The sequence below is a fragment of the Monodelphis domestica genome, chromosome 8 (genome assembly GCF_027887165.1).
Source record: "Monodelphis domestica isolate mMonDom1 chromosome 8, mMonDom1.pri, whole genome shotgun sequence".
Lineage (NCBI taxonomy): Eukaryota > Metazoa > Chordata > Mammalia > Didelphimorphia > Didelphidae > Monodelphis > Monodelphis domestica.
Window position 1 is genome coordinate 57024274 of NC_077234.1, and position 20297 is coordinate 57044570.

At 34.0% G+C, this 20297-nt stretch overlaps 1 protein-coding gene across 7 annotated transcripts in view; it reads left to right on the forward strand.

Moving 5' to 3' along the window:
• Positions 1-20297, forward strand: part of XRN1 (5'-3' exoribonuclease 1) — a 94570-nt gene that overhangs the window by 48436 nt on the left and 25837 nt on the right. For all 7 annotated transcript variants that reach the window (XM_056808651.1, XM_056808653.1, XM_007502100.3 and 4 more), the window contains 10 exons: positions 1755-1917; positions 2462-2575; positions 2706-2804; positions 4760-4875; positions 8055-8201; positions 9857-9946; positions 10334-10469; positions 18632-18688; positions 18814-18946; positions 19840-19909. In XM_056808651.1, coding sequence (XP_056664629.1) covers positions 1755-1917; positions 2462-2575; positions 2706-2804; positions 4760-4875; positions 8055-8201; positions 9857-9946; positions 10334-10469; positions 18632-18688; positions 18814-18946; positions 19840-19909 — 1125 coding nt within the window. The remainder of the gene's footprint in view (positions 1-1754; positions 1918-2461; positions 2576-2705; positions 2805-4759; positions 4876-8054; positions 8202-9856; positions 9947-10333; positions 10470-18631; positions 18689-18813; positions 18947-19839; positions 19910-20297) is intronic.

A 20297-nucleotide genomic window follows, 5' to 3' on the forward strand; every position in this document is an offset into this window, starting at 1 on the left:
ACTTCCCCCAGCAACCTGTGATAGCCTGATCTCTTTTTCTTACCTCTACACTAAAGCTAACTTTTCTGGTCTCTGGCTTACTGACTTCTAACTTCCTCCTTACAAGCATGCCCAGGTCTCCCCCATTCTTAAAAAATATTCATGAAACCTAGCCATCCTCTAAAGCTATCATTCTATTTTTCCCTTTCCCTTTCATAGCCAACTCCTAAAAGAAAAATAATCATATTCACTTTTATTACCTTACCTTCCACTCTATTCTGAATCCCATGTAACTTGGCTACTTACTATACAACTCTACTGAAAATCTCTAAAAGTTACTAGCAGTCTTTTAGCTGCTAGATCCAATGGTCTTTCCTTAACTTAGACTCTTAGTATTTCCTTATACTATCAGTCACCTTTAAATTATTTACTGCATTGGCTTCTGTGACACTACTCCTGACTCTCCTTCTAACTTTTCCCTCTTTTGTTGATTCATCATCATCATCTCTTAATCGTTGAGTGTAGTTACCTTTCTCCCTCACCCAGTGGCTTTATTCAGAGTCCTTTTCTTATTTCTCTGCCTAATGATGTTCAGTTACCTTTCTTAAGATAGCTGCAAGATTTATGCATCCCATCCTGACCTACTAATCTCTATTCCCTTATTGATAACTTCCTGCTAGATGTCATTATCTGCTTCTCTCAACAATGTTTTTATATTTAACTTTTTCATCTGTTATCCAGATTTTGCTTTTTCTGCTGAGGAAATCATCATCTTTACAGTTCCCCAGGTTTTCAACTTCAGTCATCCTTAATTCTTCACTCTCCCTCATTTCCAAGTTTTATTGATTATACTCTCAGAATATCCTTCAAAGTTTTCTACTCAAAGATCACCTCCTATGTAGTCTTTCCTTTCCCCTAATTGTCAGGATTTTTTTCCCTTTTTCAAAATATCTTACATTTATTTATCTGGATACAAGTTGTGTGTTTGTAGGAAGGTCTTTCAGAACGGGGATATTTCATTTTTGTTTTTATATCCCCAATTCCTGTGACAGTACCTTGACCACAAAGGACACTTAAACACAAGAGTTTGCTTTTCATTGAATTGAATTGATCATCTAAACACAAGGGAAGAGATTATTTTCAAATGCCTGATATTTTAGTAAATCCCTATTTATACATTAGATTTATTGGTCTTGATTTTTTTCCTCCTTTCAGGTACAATTTTAATTTGTATTAGACAATATTGAAGTACATCACCAAATAGTCTTCTGCAATTATTTTTTATAAAATGAGTCCTACTGTATAATTAGGAACTGGGTAAATTTAGGCCTGTAATTTGGAGTATTGTTTTTTTTTACTAGAAAACATGCTCTAATTAAATGTTACACCGTTTTTAAAGCATAGTAGCTATAATAATTAGTTTTTTCATTATTACCAATTTTATTCTGCTGCTGCCTTTTTCTACATATATTACAAGTATCTTAACAGATAATATGAATTTATTTTAGGTTTTTCTTTTTTAACTATACAAATTTTGTCTAATTCTTATTTCTTCTCACATTATGCTATACATGCTATAGGTAGGATCAGGTAACAGCAGAAAAACATAAAAAATACATCAAACATGAAAAGTATATCAAGTTATTCACATATTACTTTAAAGGTTTTCTGGGCATTTAATTATTAATCCAGTTGAAACAGTTTTGGACAAGGACTGGGTTCTACTCCCAACTTATTTACATATATAAGTTTCTCCCTTGTATTCCCCCTTTTAGCTACCAGAGAAGAAAAGGAATAATAATAAATGAAACTTCTGTTGTTGTGTATGCTCAGTTACTTACCGGTCATAAATATCAATTAAATCAAAATGGTGAGGTTCATCTGGAGAAACAGTGGTCAAAACAAGTTCTTCCTTTTGTTTATCAAACTATTGTCAAGGTAAGGCTCCTTTTAGGCTTCAATCTGTTCTTGATGCCTACTTTGCACACTACATAAAGAAAAAGATAAATCCTGTTACCTTTTATAAGGTATTGAAATTGAAAAATAGCTATGATTAGTAATTATTTATGTGATATTTCCTGAACTGCTGACATTCTAGATAGGCTGGTAAAAGAGAATTTAGCTTATGACAGGCAGATTTTTTCCAAAATGTAAAACACTATTTGCAGCCATGCATTTACTTTTTTAGGATTTGTGTTACTAATGTATTTTCCTCCCCCAAAATAAATAAGCCTAAATAAACTAGTAAACATAATCACCTTGTTTAGCAGTAATCTTAAGGTAGAGTTACTCTCTGAATATTCGACAATGGACTTTAAAAGACACATGGTACCTCTTTATTTTTATAGTATCTAATTGTATTATGAATAGACAATAATCATGTGTAAAATTTTCTTTCCATACAGTTACAAACCCACAACAGAAATCTAAAATTCTTTAGAAAATTTCACTCTTCCGATTCTTATGTTATTTTTGTTTTTAGGATATCAGTGCTTTTGAGACACATTTCTCTAATATCAAAACATTGGATGACCTATTTCCACCTAGAAGTACAGTCTTTATGCTGGGGACTCCTTACTATGGCTGCACAGGAGAAGTTAGTTCGAATTACTTATTACTAATTTCAATTCTTCTTTCATATTTATAAAATTAAATCATTTGTATTTTAATTAGGTGAAAATTATATTGTAAAAGATCTTTAACAAACTTCTATTTTGCCCCCAAAGGTTCAAGATTCAGGAGATGTAATTACAGAAGGTAGAATTCGTGTGGTTTTTAACATTCCATGTGAACCTCATCTTGATGCCTTAATACAGAACCAGCATGTGAGTATAATCATTCATCTTGTCTAAGTAAATACTATTATCAGTTCATGAGATGTTAAAGTATTAAAATGTCATTCAGAGATATTGAAGCTAGTTAAAATTATTTTATGCAACTTCCTCTGATATTCTGTATAATATATTTTCTATTAGAAACATAAAATTATTTCATCTTTAGCTCCTCATGATTGAGATCTCTAATGACTAAAAGTAGTACAGTTTTTAAAAGGAGATATAGTACTTATACTTATATTCAAAAGTCCATGCAAAGTTTCATAAAAATTCTTTTCTTCAGTGAAGATTGTTAATTCAGACTTGCACAGTTGTCATAATTATCAAATCTTCTAGGAAGAAATTGGCTGGGTTCAAAGATCACACTTCATAAATCATGCAAAGTAGAATTGCCTGCATTTTAAGCCATGTCGGACAAAAATATATTTCAGCAGAGCTGCTGCCAATTGAAGATAAATAAGGCTAAAACTGGACAAAATTTTATGCTATGAAGTTTCTTGTTCCCCTAACTCCCCAAGTGTACACCTTTATTCTTATAGAATTAAAGATTCTTCTAATCTTTCCCTTTTTTCTTCCTGCTGGGCTTTTAATAGGTCCCTGACATACAAGGAAGAAAAATATTCATTAACAAACAGAAAACTGCATGCCCCCTATCCTGTTATTAGGTTTTTACTTACTCTCCCTCAGATTTGTATAATTAGAGATCTGTTGCCCTTAAAATTACATTTCCCGGGAGCACACTGACTTCCTTTCATTACGTACTTCCTGTAGATGGGATATTAGGCAGCTAATCAGCCTGTTCAAAATCCCCCGCACTTACCACCACTATGCTCAGGACAGGAAACCAAAGAGCCAAAAGGGGCCAAGGCCTGGAATTCCTACTGTTTAATATCCCCTGTCTATAGGAAATATGTAATGGCAGGAAGTCAGTGGGCTCCCAAGAAATGTAATTTTTAGATTAACAGATTTGTAATTATAGAGATTTAAAACTTTGACAACTTGTCTGGATTGAGCATCATTGCATGAGGTTATAATCTGGTTCCCCTTCCCCTGATTATAGTGACCATGACCTTATTTTCTCTTTATCAGACCTGGTGGTTGCATCAAGTAATATGGCTATTTATTATCAATTATTGATAATTATTGATAATAATAATTATTATCAATCATTGGCTCTATTCCCTTCTCTTTCTGAACATATCCTCATCCTTTCTCCTACTTCCTCAAAATCATTTCTCCCTCTGCCCTGAGATTCACAAATGTATATTTATTTTATATGGCATTTGTCATTATTTTAGGTAGTGTTTCTTATAACATATTCTCCATATCCCTCAGAACAAATTTCTCTAGCTCCTACTTATAGCTACCTCTAATAATGGAGTTCTGATGGTGTTTTGTTTTCAGCAGTAGAGGTTTACATTCTGAAACCCAGCTTTGTCATCTGTAAAATGGGGACAATAATACTTATACTTTCTTCTTCACAGTTATTACAAGAAAAACTTTGCAAACTATTGCTCGATTTAAAAAGAAATTATTATCATTGATGTCAAGGAGTAGGTTGCATTTGGAGTAAAGCTGATTGACATAGTTTTTTGTCTAGTGAAAAAAATGTGCTGTTAATATTTTTTGGCAAAACTGTCTGCTTTCCCTTGCATAAATAAGTTTTTATTCCATTTCCTTGCATATATATAGAGAAAGGAATTTTCCAGTTTTCTTTTAATTCTTGGAAACAGTTCTTAACAAGAGGTAAAAGCAAAAAATCCCCATACAATTTTAATAGGTCAGCTACCTTTAAGAATCCCTACATTGATATAATAGCTCAAGTATATATTGATAGCTTTATCCCTTTTAAATTAAGTGCAGAGATTAAAGATAAAGGGGAAAATACAAAGCATTTATGTTTCTGCCCTGCACCATAATAATTTTTTTTGTTTTTATATTTAAAGAAATATTCTATAAAATACAATCCCGGATATGTTTTGGCCAGTCGTCTTGGAGTGAGTGGATACCTTGTTTCAAGGTTTACAGGAAGTATTTTTATTGGAAGAGGATCTAGGAGAAAGTAAGTTTTTAGAAAAATAATTAACACCATAAAGTAGCAGGAAAATGAAATATTTAATGTTTCAATACTGATTTAAAATGTAATTGTAATTTTTCTTAACTCTAAAGTTTTTATATAAATTCCTGATACTACTGATTGTTCATCTAATTCTACCTTTATGAAATGCCTTGTTCATTAATTCTTAAATAGAATAGTTAACTAATTGAACCTTGAAAAAAGGTATCAAAGAGTATAAGTCCTAAAAATATAATATGAGAGGTACAGCCAAGATGGCAGAGTAGCAGTCCCACCTTTCCACCCCTGCTACTCTCACATGGCTATAGAAAATGCAATAGACTGATTTCTGATTAGAAAGTTCAAGTAAAAAAATCACAGTGAGTCATTTTTCCATCTCAGATTGGCAATGGGAGATGAAGGAGTCTGTGGACCCTAGGAATGGAAGTAGGCAGGGTAAGAGGTAGAAAGAGTATCTAGCCAAGAACAAGGATTTAGCATTCCAGTTCAGGGAGAAGCTATTCATGAGAACAAAACAAAGTACTGGATCCAGCACAAGGGGGTGAACCTTGTCTTACACAGGACATCAAACCTGATGCCACCTGGCAGCTATGTCACTCACTACTCATTCAGAACAGGACCTGTGTCTAGGAGTAGTGTTCCATGATGAGGTAACATTGTGGTCCCTAAGCTGTGTACTGAGCAAGGAGCATGCAATAGTTGTATGGCTTCAAAGGGATAGAACAGAAGTCTTATTTCTAAACTCCAACCCAGGCAATCCCCTAGAATAGAATAAGCAGGACAGGAAACCCAGACCAAAGGGGAGGCCACAACTCTGTCACTCTGAACCAATAGACATTTCCAGCTGGCCAATAGTAGCTGAGTCTAGGAACACACTACTAAAACCTTAGCATAGGTAGACATGTTTCTTAGAACCAAACCTAAGTCAGAGCTTACAGAGCTTAGACTAGGAGGACAGATTTTTCACAAATCAGACTACTTTGGGAGCATTAAAAAATTTCAGAGCCCCATCCTGAGCTCTCCTTGAGATCCTGGAATGGTATAAACTCATTCCCCATGAAAGCAACAGCAAAATCCTAGTACACACAAGCTTCATAAATTCATAGATTCTGACTTTAACATAAAGTCTGAAATCAAGCTATAGACTGGAAGAGTGAACAGCAAAGCAAAAAGAATGTCTCCATAAAAAGCTGGTATGGTGACAAAGACAATACAAACCCAGAAAAAAAGAGAATTACTAAAATACAAATAAACAAAGTCTCAAAAGAAAATAAAGTTAAACTAGAATTGCTAGAAAAAAATGAAACAAGAGTTTTAAAAAGAGCGTCAGATGTTATATACATTAAATGAGTGCCCTAGAGGAAGAACTAGAAAATAAAAAAGAACTATAGAATAATAACTGGAAAGGGAATTAACGTTTGACCTAAGAGGTAAAAAACTTTACTTGAGCCAGATCCCCCTGAAAATGAGAATGAATTAAATAAAAGTTAATGAAATGACTCCATGAGAAAATAAATACTAATGTCAAAAAAAAACTGAGAAAATAGAAGATGTAAAGTATCTCTTAGCAAAAACAAACCAAACTGTTAAATGGATCAAGGAGGAAAAAAGTCAAGGACTACCTAAAAGCCATGACCACCAAAAAAAGCATTGTATTTTATTATATTTTAAGAAATCTTAAAAGGAAATTGCCCACCTCTCTCAGAAGTAGAGGGCAAAGATGAATAAAAAGAATCCATTGTTCACTTCTTGGAAGAAATACAAAATGAGGATTATCACCAAAATCCAGAGCTTCTAGATCAAAGAAAAAATATTGTCAGGCAGCCAGAAAAGAATTCAAGTTCCAAAAAGCCACAGTCAGAATCACACATGATTTAGTATTCATCCTATTAAAGAAGTAGAGACTTTGGAATATGATACACCAGTTAGGAGAAAGGGAGAGGATGGATGAGGAAAATCATTTTATATAATCCAGGTGCACAAGAAGAAGTCCATACAAATAAAGAGAAGAGGTGGAAAGAAAGACTTGATATTTCAACCTCACTGTCATCCAAAACGTCTAAAGAAGGAAAGAACATACATGTGGGAACATGGAAGAATTCAGTACAGAAATGTTTTTCTCAACAGGAAAACAGGAAGGAAAGAGGAGAAGGGAGATGAAGATGAATGATTAATCCTAAGCAAAACAAAAGATATGCAAAAATATTCATAACAGCTCTTTTTGTAATGACAAAAAATTGGAATAGAATAGGTACCTTACCATTGCCTATCAAAAAGTACAAGTTATGGTATATGACTATAATGAAATACTCTTATGCTGTAAGAAATGATGACGGGGATGGTTTGGGAGAACCCTGGGAAGACTTTCATGAAGTGGTACAGAGGAGTAAGCAGAACAAGGAGAACAAAGTATATAATGATAATGATGTTCCAACTTGAAAGACTTAGACACTCAGATCAACACATCGACCTATCAAGATTCCAGAGGACTTGTTATGAAATGTACTACCCATATTCTAGTAGAAAAGTGGTGGATTCAGAATACAAATTAAGACCTTTTTTTTTTTTTTGACACTGCCCATGTTAGAATGTGTTTTGCTTAGCTGAGCATGTCTGTAACATTTTCTTTCTTATTGGGAGGTAAAGAGGTAAATTTTTTTTTTTAAACCCTTACCTTCTGTCTTGGAGTCAATACTGTGTATTGGCTCCAAGGCAGAAGAGTGGTAAGGGCTAGGCAATGGGGGTCAAGTGACTTGCCCAGGGTCACACAGCTGGGAAGTGACTGAGGCCAGATTTGAACCTAGGACCTCCCGTCTCTAGGACTGGTTCTCAATCCACTGTGCTACCCAACTGCCCCCAAAGAGGTAAATTTATATTGAATGAAGAAATAAAATTTAATTTTAAAAATTTTAATATAATTCAATTCCCTGCCTTTTGTTGAATTTTTTCCACTCTTTAATGAAGTGTATGATTAGACCAAGTACTTTACTTGATTCAGTTTCTGGCATTTTTCTACTTTCAACTGTTACTTCTTTGTAAATAACCACAATAAGTCAAATATAGAAGGAAAATCAAAACCAAATTTTTCTGCAAACGGGAAGCAGTTTTAATTTGTTACCTGATCAAAATTAATATGTCTTTTTTATTTGTTTGTTTTTAAACAGTCCCCATGGAGACCACAAGGCCAACGTGGGATTGAACCTGAAGTTCAATAAGAAGAATGAAGAAGTTCCTGGCTACACCAAAAAAGTTAGCAATGAATGGATGTATTCTTGTGCTGTGGAGCAGCTTTTGGCAGAGTACCTCGAGAGGTAGTGACTCATGAGGTTTCCCCCCATTCCCCAAGACCATAGGATTTCATGACATCCATTCATTTTATTTTCCTTGATAGCATCACTGTCACAGCTGACCATAATTAATGTTAAAGAATGAGAATAAAGTAGATAGAGATTCTATTACTTCCTTGAAAATTGTACTATTCTTGATCATGAAAGTTTCGAAATCAGAACTTTGCTTTAGCCAGATGTAAATCTCATGCTAAAAATCAGATTGTAGAATTTAATTGTAATTTAAAAAAAAAAAACTTGTCCTATTTTTTCAGTCTTTTAGCTATTCTTGTTTTTAGAAATAAGATTTCTTCTGTCTTCTAGGCCCTTAAGGGATTATAAAATCTTAATGCTGAAAAGGACTTTTTAAATGGCCAAAAGATGAAACTGAGGCCAAAAAGTTGTGACTTGTCTAGAGTTACATATTTAGTTAGTTGATAAGACCCAGATCGCCCAACTGTAATTTTTACCATACTAAAGCTTTCTCCTATCTGATGTAGTAGAGAGAGAGAGTTGGACTTGGGGTTCATGTTCAAATCCCAACTCTAAAAGTTAATAGCAGTGAGACTTGGAGCATGTTCCCTAACTCTTTTGAGCCTTAGCTTCCTCATCTAAAAAACGAATTTAACTAATAATATACATAGCACTTAGTCAAAGGCTCATGAGGATTAAATGAGATGACATTAAGGGTTTTACACATCTTGAAGTTCTAAATAAATATCAATGTTAGTATCAAGAATTAGTATAATATTTTTAGATACCTGAGAAACTGAAAACATTTCATTATATAGTAGTTTTTTACTTGGTAAAATCAACATGTTAATTTTCATATGAGATTTTAAAGTTTTCATTCCTTGACAATTTAAATTTAGTGATGGACTAAATGATTCAATCATTCCAGAACTTGGCACACAGTCTTTTAGTAAATATTACTAATTGATTTTTCTTCATTTTGTAACTATTTGAAAGGGGTGAAGAGGAGAGAGTTTTCTTAGTTTTCTATAAACTAATAATGTATTTCATATGTTTGACATATTTTCCCCATATAAGTAATATTTTCAAGATATTTTCAGCATCTAACTTTAAAATAATTTTTAAAGTACTATAGGATTTAAAATTTTCTAGCAAAGAATTTTAAATATATGTGCCTATATTTGTTTCATTGGGGTACCAAATTTCATATTTGTCATTTTCTTTCATTCTCATGTCTCTAATCTTATAAATTCATTTCTGAGAAGATAAATTTTAAATTTTCTGTAAGTTATAAGTGTAAATGAGATTAAGACTGAAACATATGAATGGATCCTGATGAAAGTTAATGTCACCATTATTACTTTAAGAATTATGTTTAAATGATCTAGCAACTTTGTTGTAAAAATGATAAAACAAAATTCTAAAATCTTATTTTCTCCCATTTATTCACCCTTATATACCACTATTATGATTAAAGAATTCTAAATATCACAAATTCTCTGAGCTATATCATTCTAAACTCTTCTACCAGCCTACTGATAGACAAAGGTCTTTTGATCAGTTTATATGTTCCCTAGCCATAGCAAATAGTCATCTGTGGCACTTGAAAACAAATGATTGCACAAAAAGGAGCACTATAATTAAAATGCATTTTGTTATTTTGATAGGGTACCAGAACTCTTTAGTTACGTAGCTAAAAACAGCCAAGAAGATGTATTCTATGAAGATGACATTTGGCCTGGTGAAAATGAGAATGGGTATGTAATTTTTGTGCCATTTTAATGATGCAATAGCTCACATCAGTGATTCCAATTATTGACAAGACTAACTGTAAAATCTCATTTGTTTTTTTAAATGTTTTTAAAACCAATTACATTTTAGTCATGATGCTAAGTGGGGTCTTTTTCATTTCATATGTTCAGTGAGTGTTTTTTAGACATAATTTCTGTGGTGTTGATTTTGGTTTTAGGATGTAATATTTCCAAGTTTGTGTTTGCTCTGTCTCCAGAACAAACCTAAATGATTTAAGATCTTTTAAATGACTTTAGGATCATAAATCTGGAGTTTTGTAACTTGCATTAATATCTAATCCCTCAGAACCTTTTTATCTCTTGAAGAAAAATAATTAATTTTCTTTAATGTAGTGCTGAGAAAGTTCAAGAAATTGTTACGTGGCTAAAGGCGCATCCTGTCAGTGCTTTGTCTCGCTCATCTTGTGATTTACAAATTCTGGATGCAGCTATTGTTGAGAAAATTGAAGAAGAAGTAGAAAAGTGCAAGGTACACTTTTTCAATAAATGGGATTGAATAAATGAAATACAACATGACTTAAAAGTCAATTCTCAAAATTTTACAAGTGACTTATTTGTATTACAGCTAAGTAAACACATTTATTTATATGTTGGTAATCCTGGGATTTTGGTAATATCACAAATTTTAAGGACTTTGATTCTTTATATCCAGCGATGCAGAGTTTAGTTTTCCTTTTTTGTCTTCAATTTTTAAAACTATATTATAAAAACAGTGAAATCAATAGGGTAACCATCTTTGAATTATTTGAAAATTCAAATTTGATCATATTTAATATGAATAAATATTAGCATAGTTAAATAAGAACATATTTTTATAGATTATATGAGAAGTAGCATAAAATAGAGATCCCTCCCATGAGTCAAGCATACTTTTTTTTTTTTTCAAATCCTGCCACAGTCACTGCATAACCATAAGTATATCACTCAATCTTTTACTGCACCCAGGGCAATTCTTCTAAGACTATAAGTTATATTCAAGTATCCACCTTCTTTCCACAATGGAAATTTCCTACACAAATCGATTCACAGATCTTCCCACTATCCTTTCCCCCACCATCCCCCCACCCAAAAAAAAAAACAGTTCATAAATTTTGGATAGAATATTTTTATGAAATCAACTCTAAAATGTTACTTCTTTCTTACACTTATAAATTCAATTATTATATGAATTTTGGTCTCATTTTAGAGATTACAGTTTATTCTGTAAATCTTGCAGTGGCCTTTCACCAAAATCAATAAAAGTGATCTGGGCCATAATATAAGATTAACATGTCTTTTTTGTTTTCTTTTTTAATCTTAAACAAAAACTAATTAAAGGGGGCAGCTGGGTAGCTCAGTGGATTGAGAGCCAGGCCTAGAGACGGGAGGTCCTAGGTTCAAATCTGGCCTCAGACACTTTCCAGCTGTGACCCTGGCTGGGCAAGTCACTTAACCCCCATTGCCTAGCCCTTACCACTCTTCTGCCTTAGAGCCAATACACAGTATTGACTCCAAAACGGAAGGTAAGGATTTAAAAAAAAATTTTACAATTTCTAAGCTTTTTTAATTCAGTTATTTCTCAAATGAGCCTGGTGAAAAGCATGACATAGATAATTTTAGAGACAGGAATCATTTTCGTCAATATTGCTTACATATGTTTTTTCTATTATTAAGCAGTGGAAAAGTAAAAATGTTTCAATGACTATATTAAAAATACAAATTTCAGGACAGCCATGTGGCTTGGTGGATTGAGGGCCAAACCTCATGATGGGAAGTCCTAAGTTCAAATGTGGCCTCAGATACTTTCTAGCTGTTTTACTCTGGGCAAGTCACTTAACTCCATTTGCTCTTCTGCCTTGGAACTGACACAGTATTGATTGTTGGCTTTAATCAAATACTCAACAAGTCTTCATTGAACTTCTACTATGTGCACATAGCATTATTCTAAATTTATGTTTTTGTCCTCTTTCCCCATTAGAATGTAAGCTCCTTGAGGGCAGGTATTGTTTCTGACTTTTCTTTGTATTGCTAATACTTACAACAGTGTCTGACATATGCTACACTTAAGTGCTTATTGACTGATGTCTTTGAAGTTGTAGCAAAAGGACCCAAGATTATATAGTCAGAATTCATATTATTAGACTGTCAATTTTAGAGGAGCCTTAGATATCTTATTATCATCTCATTTTATATTTGCATTTTCTCAAGTATATAATTACTTTTATATGGTTATGCTACAAACTTCTAATTGTCTATTCTAATTATGAATTGAAAATGTTACTTTCCTAGACAAATACATATATCCTTAATCTGAATAAACATAATGTGGATATATATGAAAGGCCATGAATTTGATCATGTATATAACCTAAGCTCAATTTCAATACTTTAGTGACCTACAATCCTATTCTGCAATTTATCCATTTTTCTTAGCGTGTGATAAATATACCCCATATAGAAGTATAAATTTTGTTATTTTTCATTTATTCATCATTTGCTAAGCACTTATATACACAAGCGAATAAGAATTTATAATCCTAATTGATAACCATCTTACCCAAATCAGCTTATTTAGAAGAAAGGCCTAATGAGCAGATTGCTCATTTCCTAAAAGAGATTTTAAGATATGGATAACAGCAAGATAAGACCCTTAGTTTGAAAAAAAATTGAAATCTTTACGGCCTCCAGCCATGTTGAGTGATAATATAGCTTTGGGTTGCAAGATGACATTAGCAGATTAAGGAAAGATTTTCCTTTTTTGTAGAATCTTTGAAGAAAAACACTTCTCATTTTCTGACTCAACTCCCTAAATATATTATTTTATTCTGATGAAACTAACATAGTTTTACATTTTTCTAACATTTTCTTCGATAGCATTATGCCATGTTAATAACTGCTGGTAAGTTTTACTTAACCTCATTTATTAAGCTTCAACCATGTGCAATAAATATACTGCCCTAGAAGTTAGGGCACAAAGATAGGTCAGGCATAAGCGCAGGAGTTTGCAGATGAGAACGAGGTAAGTAAAAGAGATCCCTGGCATTATGAGTGAAAGTTTGCTAGAGAAGGTACTTGGGTCTTGAAGGGAAGGGATATGAGTGAAAAATCCATTTCAATAGTGGGTGTATAAAATGACTGGTGGTGAAGCTGGGAGTGACAGCATAAGAATAGGAACTGGAAAGTGTTTTACTTTAGCTGAAGGTTATACTAAGGAAGAGCAGTAATACATAAGACTAGACAGGCAGGCCGACCATTAGGTGGTGTGGAGACCTTGGAGTGCTTTGAGTAGAGAAGTGCCATGCTAATAGTGGTTCATCAGGATGATTGCTTAGACAGGTGTGGAAGCTAAAGATAGGTAGAAGAATTAGGAAGCTATTAATAGGCTATCCAAAGTTACAGGAAAAAGAGGCAAGGGCCCTCAACTAATTGGATGATTAGGTAGGTTTAGAAAGGCCAGAAAAAAAAGAGATCTTTCAGAACTAAAAGGAGTACTTGATGAGGGAAAGGAAAAAGCCAATCAGCAGGTATTTGTTAAATATTTACTTGTGTGCCATGTACTCTGCCAGGCTCTGGGAAAACAAAAAACTAAAGAGCTTCTGACTCCAAGGAGCATATATTCTGCAGGACTAAATGGTTATGGTTAAATGGATTGGTATTATTAAATTTAAAAGTTGGAATCACCCCAGAAATCATGTAAAATTCCTGAGCATTGTGAATGCAAATTAAGGAAACACCACTAGATGGTAGCAAAGACATCTTCAAATACTCCCAACTGTTTTGTGTTAATAGGTAAAATGTATTTCTCTCTTTAAGTACTTTTCTAGCACAGTATGTCACAAAATTCTTAAAATAACTTAAGTTTATCCTTTTTATCAATCCATAAGCTCTTATTTAGCCCCTGTTGTATGCTAGGCTCTACTACGTACAGAAGTTAAACAGACTAAAACAAATCCATTTCTACCCTTAAAAAGCTATTTTCAGAGAAAAGGCACCAGCATCTGGGAGAACCCAAAAAAAAAAGCATCTTGTTGAAGGTGATGTCTAGCTATATCAAAGGAAATGATAGATTCTAAGAGGCAGAGTTGAGAAAGTAAGTGCAAGAAGTCATGTGGCACAACCGATGAGATAAGGTGTCATGTATAAGGAGCAAGAATAAGTCCTGCTTAGCTAGACCACAGAGTTTGTGAGAGGGATGGTGTATAATATGAAAGGTAAGTTAAGACCAAGTCATGAAGAGTCACAAAGGCCAAATAGGAGTGAGTATTTGGTCCTAGAGGTAATAGTGGGCCATGGGATTTATTGAGTAAAAGTGAAGCACGGTCAAATCTTTACTTCAAGAATACTGTTTTGGCAGTATACTCTGGTAGCACTAGTGTCAAACTATTTTTGTTTGTTTTTTATTTTCTTTTTTAAGCTTTTGCCTTCTGTTCAGGCCTGGCTCTCTATCCACTGAGCCAACTACTCTTAGCAGAAAAATAGGCCCCTAATGTGTACATAAGGATCTCTGAAGATCCCTTATTGCTTTAGTTTCAAAGTGTAATATCTGTGTTTCGTTGTATTTTCATTTTTTAAAAAAATTTCCCATCTACTTTGGCCTGCAGACTGTATGTTTGACATCTCTCGTGTAGAGAATGGATTGCTGTGGGAAGAGCTTGAGATAGATCAGTTAAACTATTGGAATAGTCCAGGCATGAATAAGGCCTGAACTAGAATGGTGACTATATGAGGAAAGAGAGGAGAATGATAATAAGATGATATAAAAATAAAAGATGATGAACAAAAAGATTTCACAACTATCTGATGTATAGGATAAGTAAAAATAAAAAACTAAAGATGGGACAGAGGGTGAGAACTTGGGTAGACAGGTGATGGTCTACCTCACAGAAATAAGGAAAATCAGAAAAAATAAAAGTGTTGGGGAGGAGGGGAACCATTTTTGTGTTGGACATATTAAGTTTGAGACAGCCCTTTGATTCAAAATGTCTAGTAGACAGTTGGTGACATAGAACTGGATAGAACTGGATCTTGAGAGACCAGAAGCTGTATCAGGAAAGATTTCGTGTATGAAATGACACTTATTAAGTTTTAAAGAAAACCAGGAATTCTAAGTAGAGCTGAAAATTTGTTTTAGTTAGGTTAAGACAGAAATCTTATATTTCTACTCTTTATCAAATAATATACTAGAAGGGGTAGCTGAGTAGCTCAGTGGATTGACAGCCAGGCCTAGAGACAGGAGGTCCTAGGTGCAAATCTAGCCTCAAACACTTCCTAGTTGAGTGACCTTGGACAAGTCACTTAACCCCCATTACCTAGCCCTTACCACTCTTCTGCCTTAGAACCAATACATAGTATTGATTCTGAGAAGGAAGGTAAGGGTTTTAATAATAATAATATAACAGACACAGTTAATCCTTTTCTTGGCAATACACATTTATCATCAGGAATATGATCTATTTTATCACACTATAATGTAGAGATGTCCTCAAAGATTTAGGTCTGCTTTTTATACTTGAGGGGTTATAGAGTGATAGACATTGTCAGTTCCTGTCATCTTCAGAATGCCTGCCTCTTATCAGTTAGCAAAGACTGAGGTTCTTGAAATCAGGGACTGGGACTGGCTTTGCCTTTTGTTGTTGTCTCTCTCCCCACCTCCCTGTCCTCCCCACCCTGTCCCCCTCTTAGCTCAATACCTGGCACAGAGAGGTGCTTTATAAGTGTTTAGTCACTGCCTTCGGGACCCATCTTTGGAGAACAAAGTTTTTGTTTCCCTTTGGGTGTTTAGTTGTATTCTTGATGATATTATTAGATAGAGAAGGAGGAATTACTGAACTTGTTTTCAATAATTACTTTTAAAATCAGCTCTTAAATTGGATTACAAATTCTGTCCCCAATATTTTCTCTGACAGTTGCATATCTCCTATCTTAATTTGAGACAGAGGTACTAACACTGAATTAGAGTTGGCAGGCCCCTCCAGGCTTAAATACCAGGTGTTTTTATAATCCCAGCAGACTAACCTCATCTCTCTTTTTCCCTTGATGTCTGAGAACAATTGATCCTATGTAAAGTGTTTTGAAAACTTTAAAGCTCTATGTAAATGTTAGTTCTTAATGAGATGGAAGGTACACTGGCACTACCCTCCAATCACCAGAGAAACCTTAAGGGTGGTGAGATTCCCATCAAATACCCTTCTCCATCCTATAGCTAGCAAAGTTCTGTCTCCTTTTCTATTTATCTCTGTGATTTCTCAGCTTTCTTGGGAGAATGCCCTTCCCTTCTACCATCTCGGCTCTATTATTATCTCCACATTCTTTTCACTCTCTTCTTGGTCCCTTGCAGTCTGACTTCTAACCTCAACACTACACTGAAACAGCTCTCTCTTAAGGAGACCTCATTGATTGCTAAATCAAGCAGCTTTTTCACAGTCCTCATCCTCTGCAGTTTATTGAGCACTGAGTTCTCCTTTCTGCATACTATCATCCCATGGTTTTTATCATAACTGCTGTCTCCTGTTGACCTGCTATTTCTCATTCTCCTCTGGTAGGTCATCATTCCTCTCCTACCCCTTAACTGTTCTTTTAAGTCTTTGCCTTGGACTCTCACATCACTCTTGATGATCTCATCAGCTCCTCTGGGATCAATTACCATTCTTCTATAGATGACTCCAAATCTCCCCTACTCCATCCCGTCCCCCATTCAACTTTTTTTTTTCTTTTAACCTTTATTTTATGTCTCAGTAATAACTCTTAAGACGGAAGAACAAGGGCCAGGCAAACAGTTAAGTGACTTGCCCAGGGTCACAGAGCTAGGTAGTATCTACGGCCAAATTTGAACCTACTTCCTCTCAACTCCAGGCTTGGCACTCCATCCACTTTGCCACCCAGCTGGCCCCTCCACACAACTTTTAAAATTGATATGCCATTAAACAACAGTGGCTCCTTATAACTTCCAGGATCTAATAAAAACAATTCTCTTAACTTTTAAAATCCCTTATGTAACCTGACCCCTTCCTACCTTCCTAAATTTCTGTTACTCTCACATGACAGAAATGGAATTTATTATCTGTTCTCCAAACTCAGCCTTCCTCAGAATTTCCCTATTTATGTTGAGGACATCATTGTCCTTTGAGTCCCCCAAATTTGCAATGGCCTAAGTATTCCATACCCTGCCTCACTTACCAAGTCAGTTACCATTTCATATTGTAGTTACCTTCCCAACAGATACTTTTCCTGTTCCTTCTTCCCATTCATAAGATGGTTATTTTTTTTCCCCAGAGCTTCATCTTCTCTCACCTTGACCACTATTGTAAACTTCTAATTGGTTTCCTCTTCTTTTACCAACCCATCCTCCATATAATTGCCAAAACGATAATTTTCCTAAAATACAAACCTAATTGTGTCACTCCCCTGCTTAATAATTTTTATTGTTTTTAGGATCATATGCAAAGAAAAAAGTGAAACATTTAAAGATGAAACATAGCCCACAGTGTATGGAAGAGGCAGGGCATTTGATATTTAAAGCCCTTTACATTCTAGCTGACCTTTTCATTTTTGATTGGCGTTCTTCTTCCTCATGTATTCTGTGCCAGCTAAATTGGAGTGTTCCCCAAATTCCATTGTCCAGCCTTTCTATATTGGCTGGCTCCAGTTCTGAGTTTTGCCTCCCCACTTACCTCAGACTTTCCAAATCTTTTGCATCCTTTGTGGTGCTTAAGAAGCCTTTCTTTATCAGTGCTTTCTGGCTCTTTTTATTACCTTGTATCTACTTATCTTTCCAGCCTCATAACTTTTCACAGACAAACTCTCCTCGCTTTGCTCCTCATACCCATCTCTTGACTCTATGTCTTAGAATTGTCTTTCCTTTAAGGTGCTACTTAGGTACTGTTCTCTGTATGAAGCGTTTCCTGATCTCCTTAACTTCTTTCTAGTGCCCTTCCTCCCAAAACACCTTGTATTTAACCATTTTGTGTGTGTATTTGTGTATTACATGTATATGTATTTTTTAAACTGTTATGTATGTGTTATGTTAAACTTTGTCTATTATGTTACATTGATATATAAACTTTATGCTGTTTATGTTTTTATATACATATATGTACTTTTGGTCTCCCTGTTTAGTATGTAAGTTCATTGCAAATAGATATATTTCTTATTTCATTCTTTGTACTTCAGTTCTGAACCTAGCAAAGTACCTGGCACATAGGAAGTTTTTAATAAATGCTTTTGTATTGTTTATTTGATACTTATTTACATGTTCTCTCCGCAAATAGAATATAAGCTTCCTGATGACTGGGACTGATTTTCTTTTTTGTCTCAGTTTCCTTGGAGCCTAGTACAATGTCTTGCACGTAGTAGAAGTTTAATAAGTGGTTGTTGAATTTAATTGGCAACAAAAATCCTTTAATAAATTGGTACCATTTTTTATTTTGTGAAAAGTAATTATTTTAGATGATCATAATTCAGTCTCACTCATTTTGTTCTACTCACACCCAAAAATTTCTATTTCTGCATCAGTAGAGAGCTCTAGACATTTTTTAAAGTAATTTCACTTTGTGAAGTAGTTGCTTGGTTTTTAATTTTTTCTTACTGAGAATATTTAGAAGTGAAATGAATAGTTAATTCATTTTTTAAATATATCTTTCTCCATTTCTTTAGCAAAGGAAGAGTAATAAGAAGGTACGAGTGACAGTGAAACCCCATTTACTGTACAGAGTAAGTGATGTTAATAGCAAAACATAGCAAATTCAACTTCTTCAACCTTTTTCCAATGTCCTACTCTTTTATATTTGGGGGCAGGGCACATTAAAAAATACTAGAATTAATTTTTTTCTTCTTAGCCTTTAGAGCAACAGCAGGGTATTATTCCTGATCGGGATGCAGAGTTCCGTCTTTTTGACCGTGTTGTAAATGTGAGAGAGAACTTTTCAGTTCCTGTGGGTCTCCGAGGCACTATCATAGGAATTAAAGGAGGTAAAATTTTCATTCTGATGCCAGTTAGGTGTTTAGTCTACATGGTCATCTTGGAAACAAACATATGTTTGTTCTTTGCCAAAGTAGGTTGGAATGGCTCTCAATCAGATAAGGGGGAAAGAATCCTAATTTTAAAAAGTTAATTAATATTTTCAGCTTATCCTTTTCTGAAAAAATTCTCCTCCTTTTCTATCTTGCCTAGTCATCTGGGGAGTGGTTAAAAGAAGGGGAAGTTGAGAAAGGGCTGCTGAGAAATTGGAGGTTTCTATTTACCACATTAAAATTATACAAGACCTCTGGCAGGTATGAATAAGTTTTCATGAGATCAGAGAAAATTGTCCTCACCTTAGTCTTTCACTTAATCAGTATAAAAACTGTTTTAAGAGAAAAGTGAAATATTTCCCTACTTTTTATTAGAGTTGCTTGATTTTGGGGGCGAAATTGAATTTTTCCCCCCCAGAAAAGTAAGAAAGTGTTTTCAAAAGGGCTTGTAGAAGTGAAGGAAACTGAATACAGTATTGCTTTAAAATATCTGCATAAATAAGTCAGATAATTTATATATTCTATATGTAGGTGATTCTCATTATGTTGATTGTCAAGTAAAATAAATCTTTAGCTTTCTAAAAGAAAAATTTGTTTGCTAGACTTTCAAATTCCCAAATAAGAAGTATATTGCAGCATACAGTTAATATTCTTCAGAATATTGTCTTAATCTATAACCATTATTGTGGTTTAAAATCTTTAAATCTTTGAACCTTGAACTATTTAATGAACAGAGTACAAAATTTAAGTGCTTTTGTTATGATACAACAATCTCAGGAGAATATGTGAAAGAATACTAGTAAAAGTGAAATCATCTGACTTTTCATTTTTGATGATTCTCTTTCCTACAGCTAGTAGAGAAGCAGATGTGCTATTTGAAGTATTATTTGATGAAGAATTTCATGGAGGTTTAAGGATAAGGTTTGTTTTTCTTAATGATGATTCTATTATATGTGTATCATGTACATTAAAATTCATTTTTACTTTTTATTTTAAATGCACTTTGTAATACAACCAGAAAAGCTGAAAAATATTTCTCTTGATTTGAATTATTTCTGTTGATTAATCAGAAACTTAGTATTAAAATTGATATTCCCCCCATAATCTCCTTAGTATAACAGATGTTTATTTGAAAATTGCTTTCAATGAGGGTTTATTTCTATTGTTCTCTTAAATATAGCATCTTTATGGTGCTGTTTTTAAAAAAAAAAAAAATCTGCAAAGTTGACTTCCCATTGGCTTCTCATTATATCAAAAATGTATTTCCATAGAATGGTCTTAATCAAGTTGTTTATATGAAAACTATTGG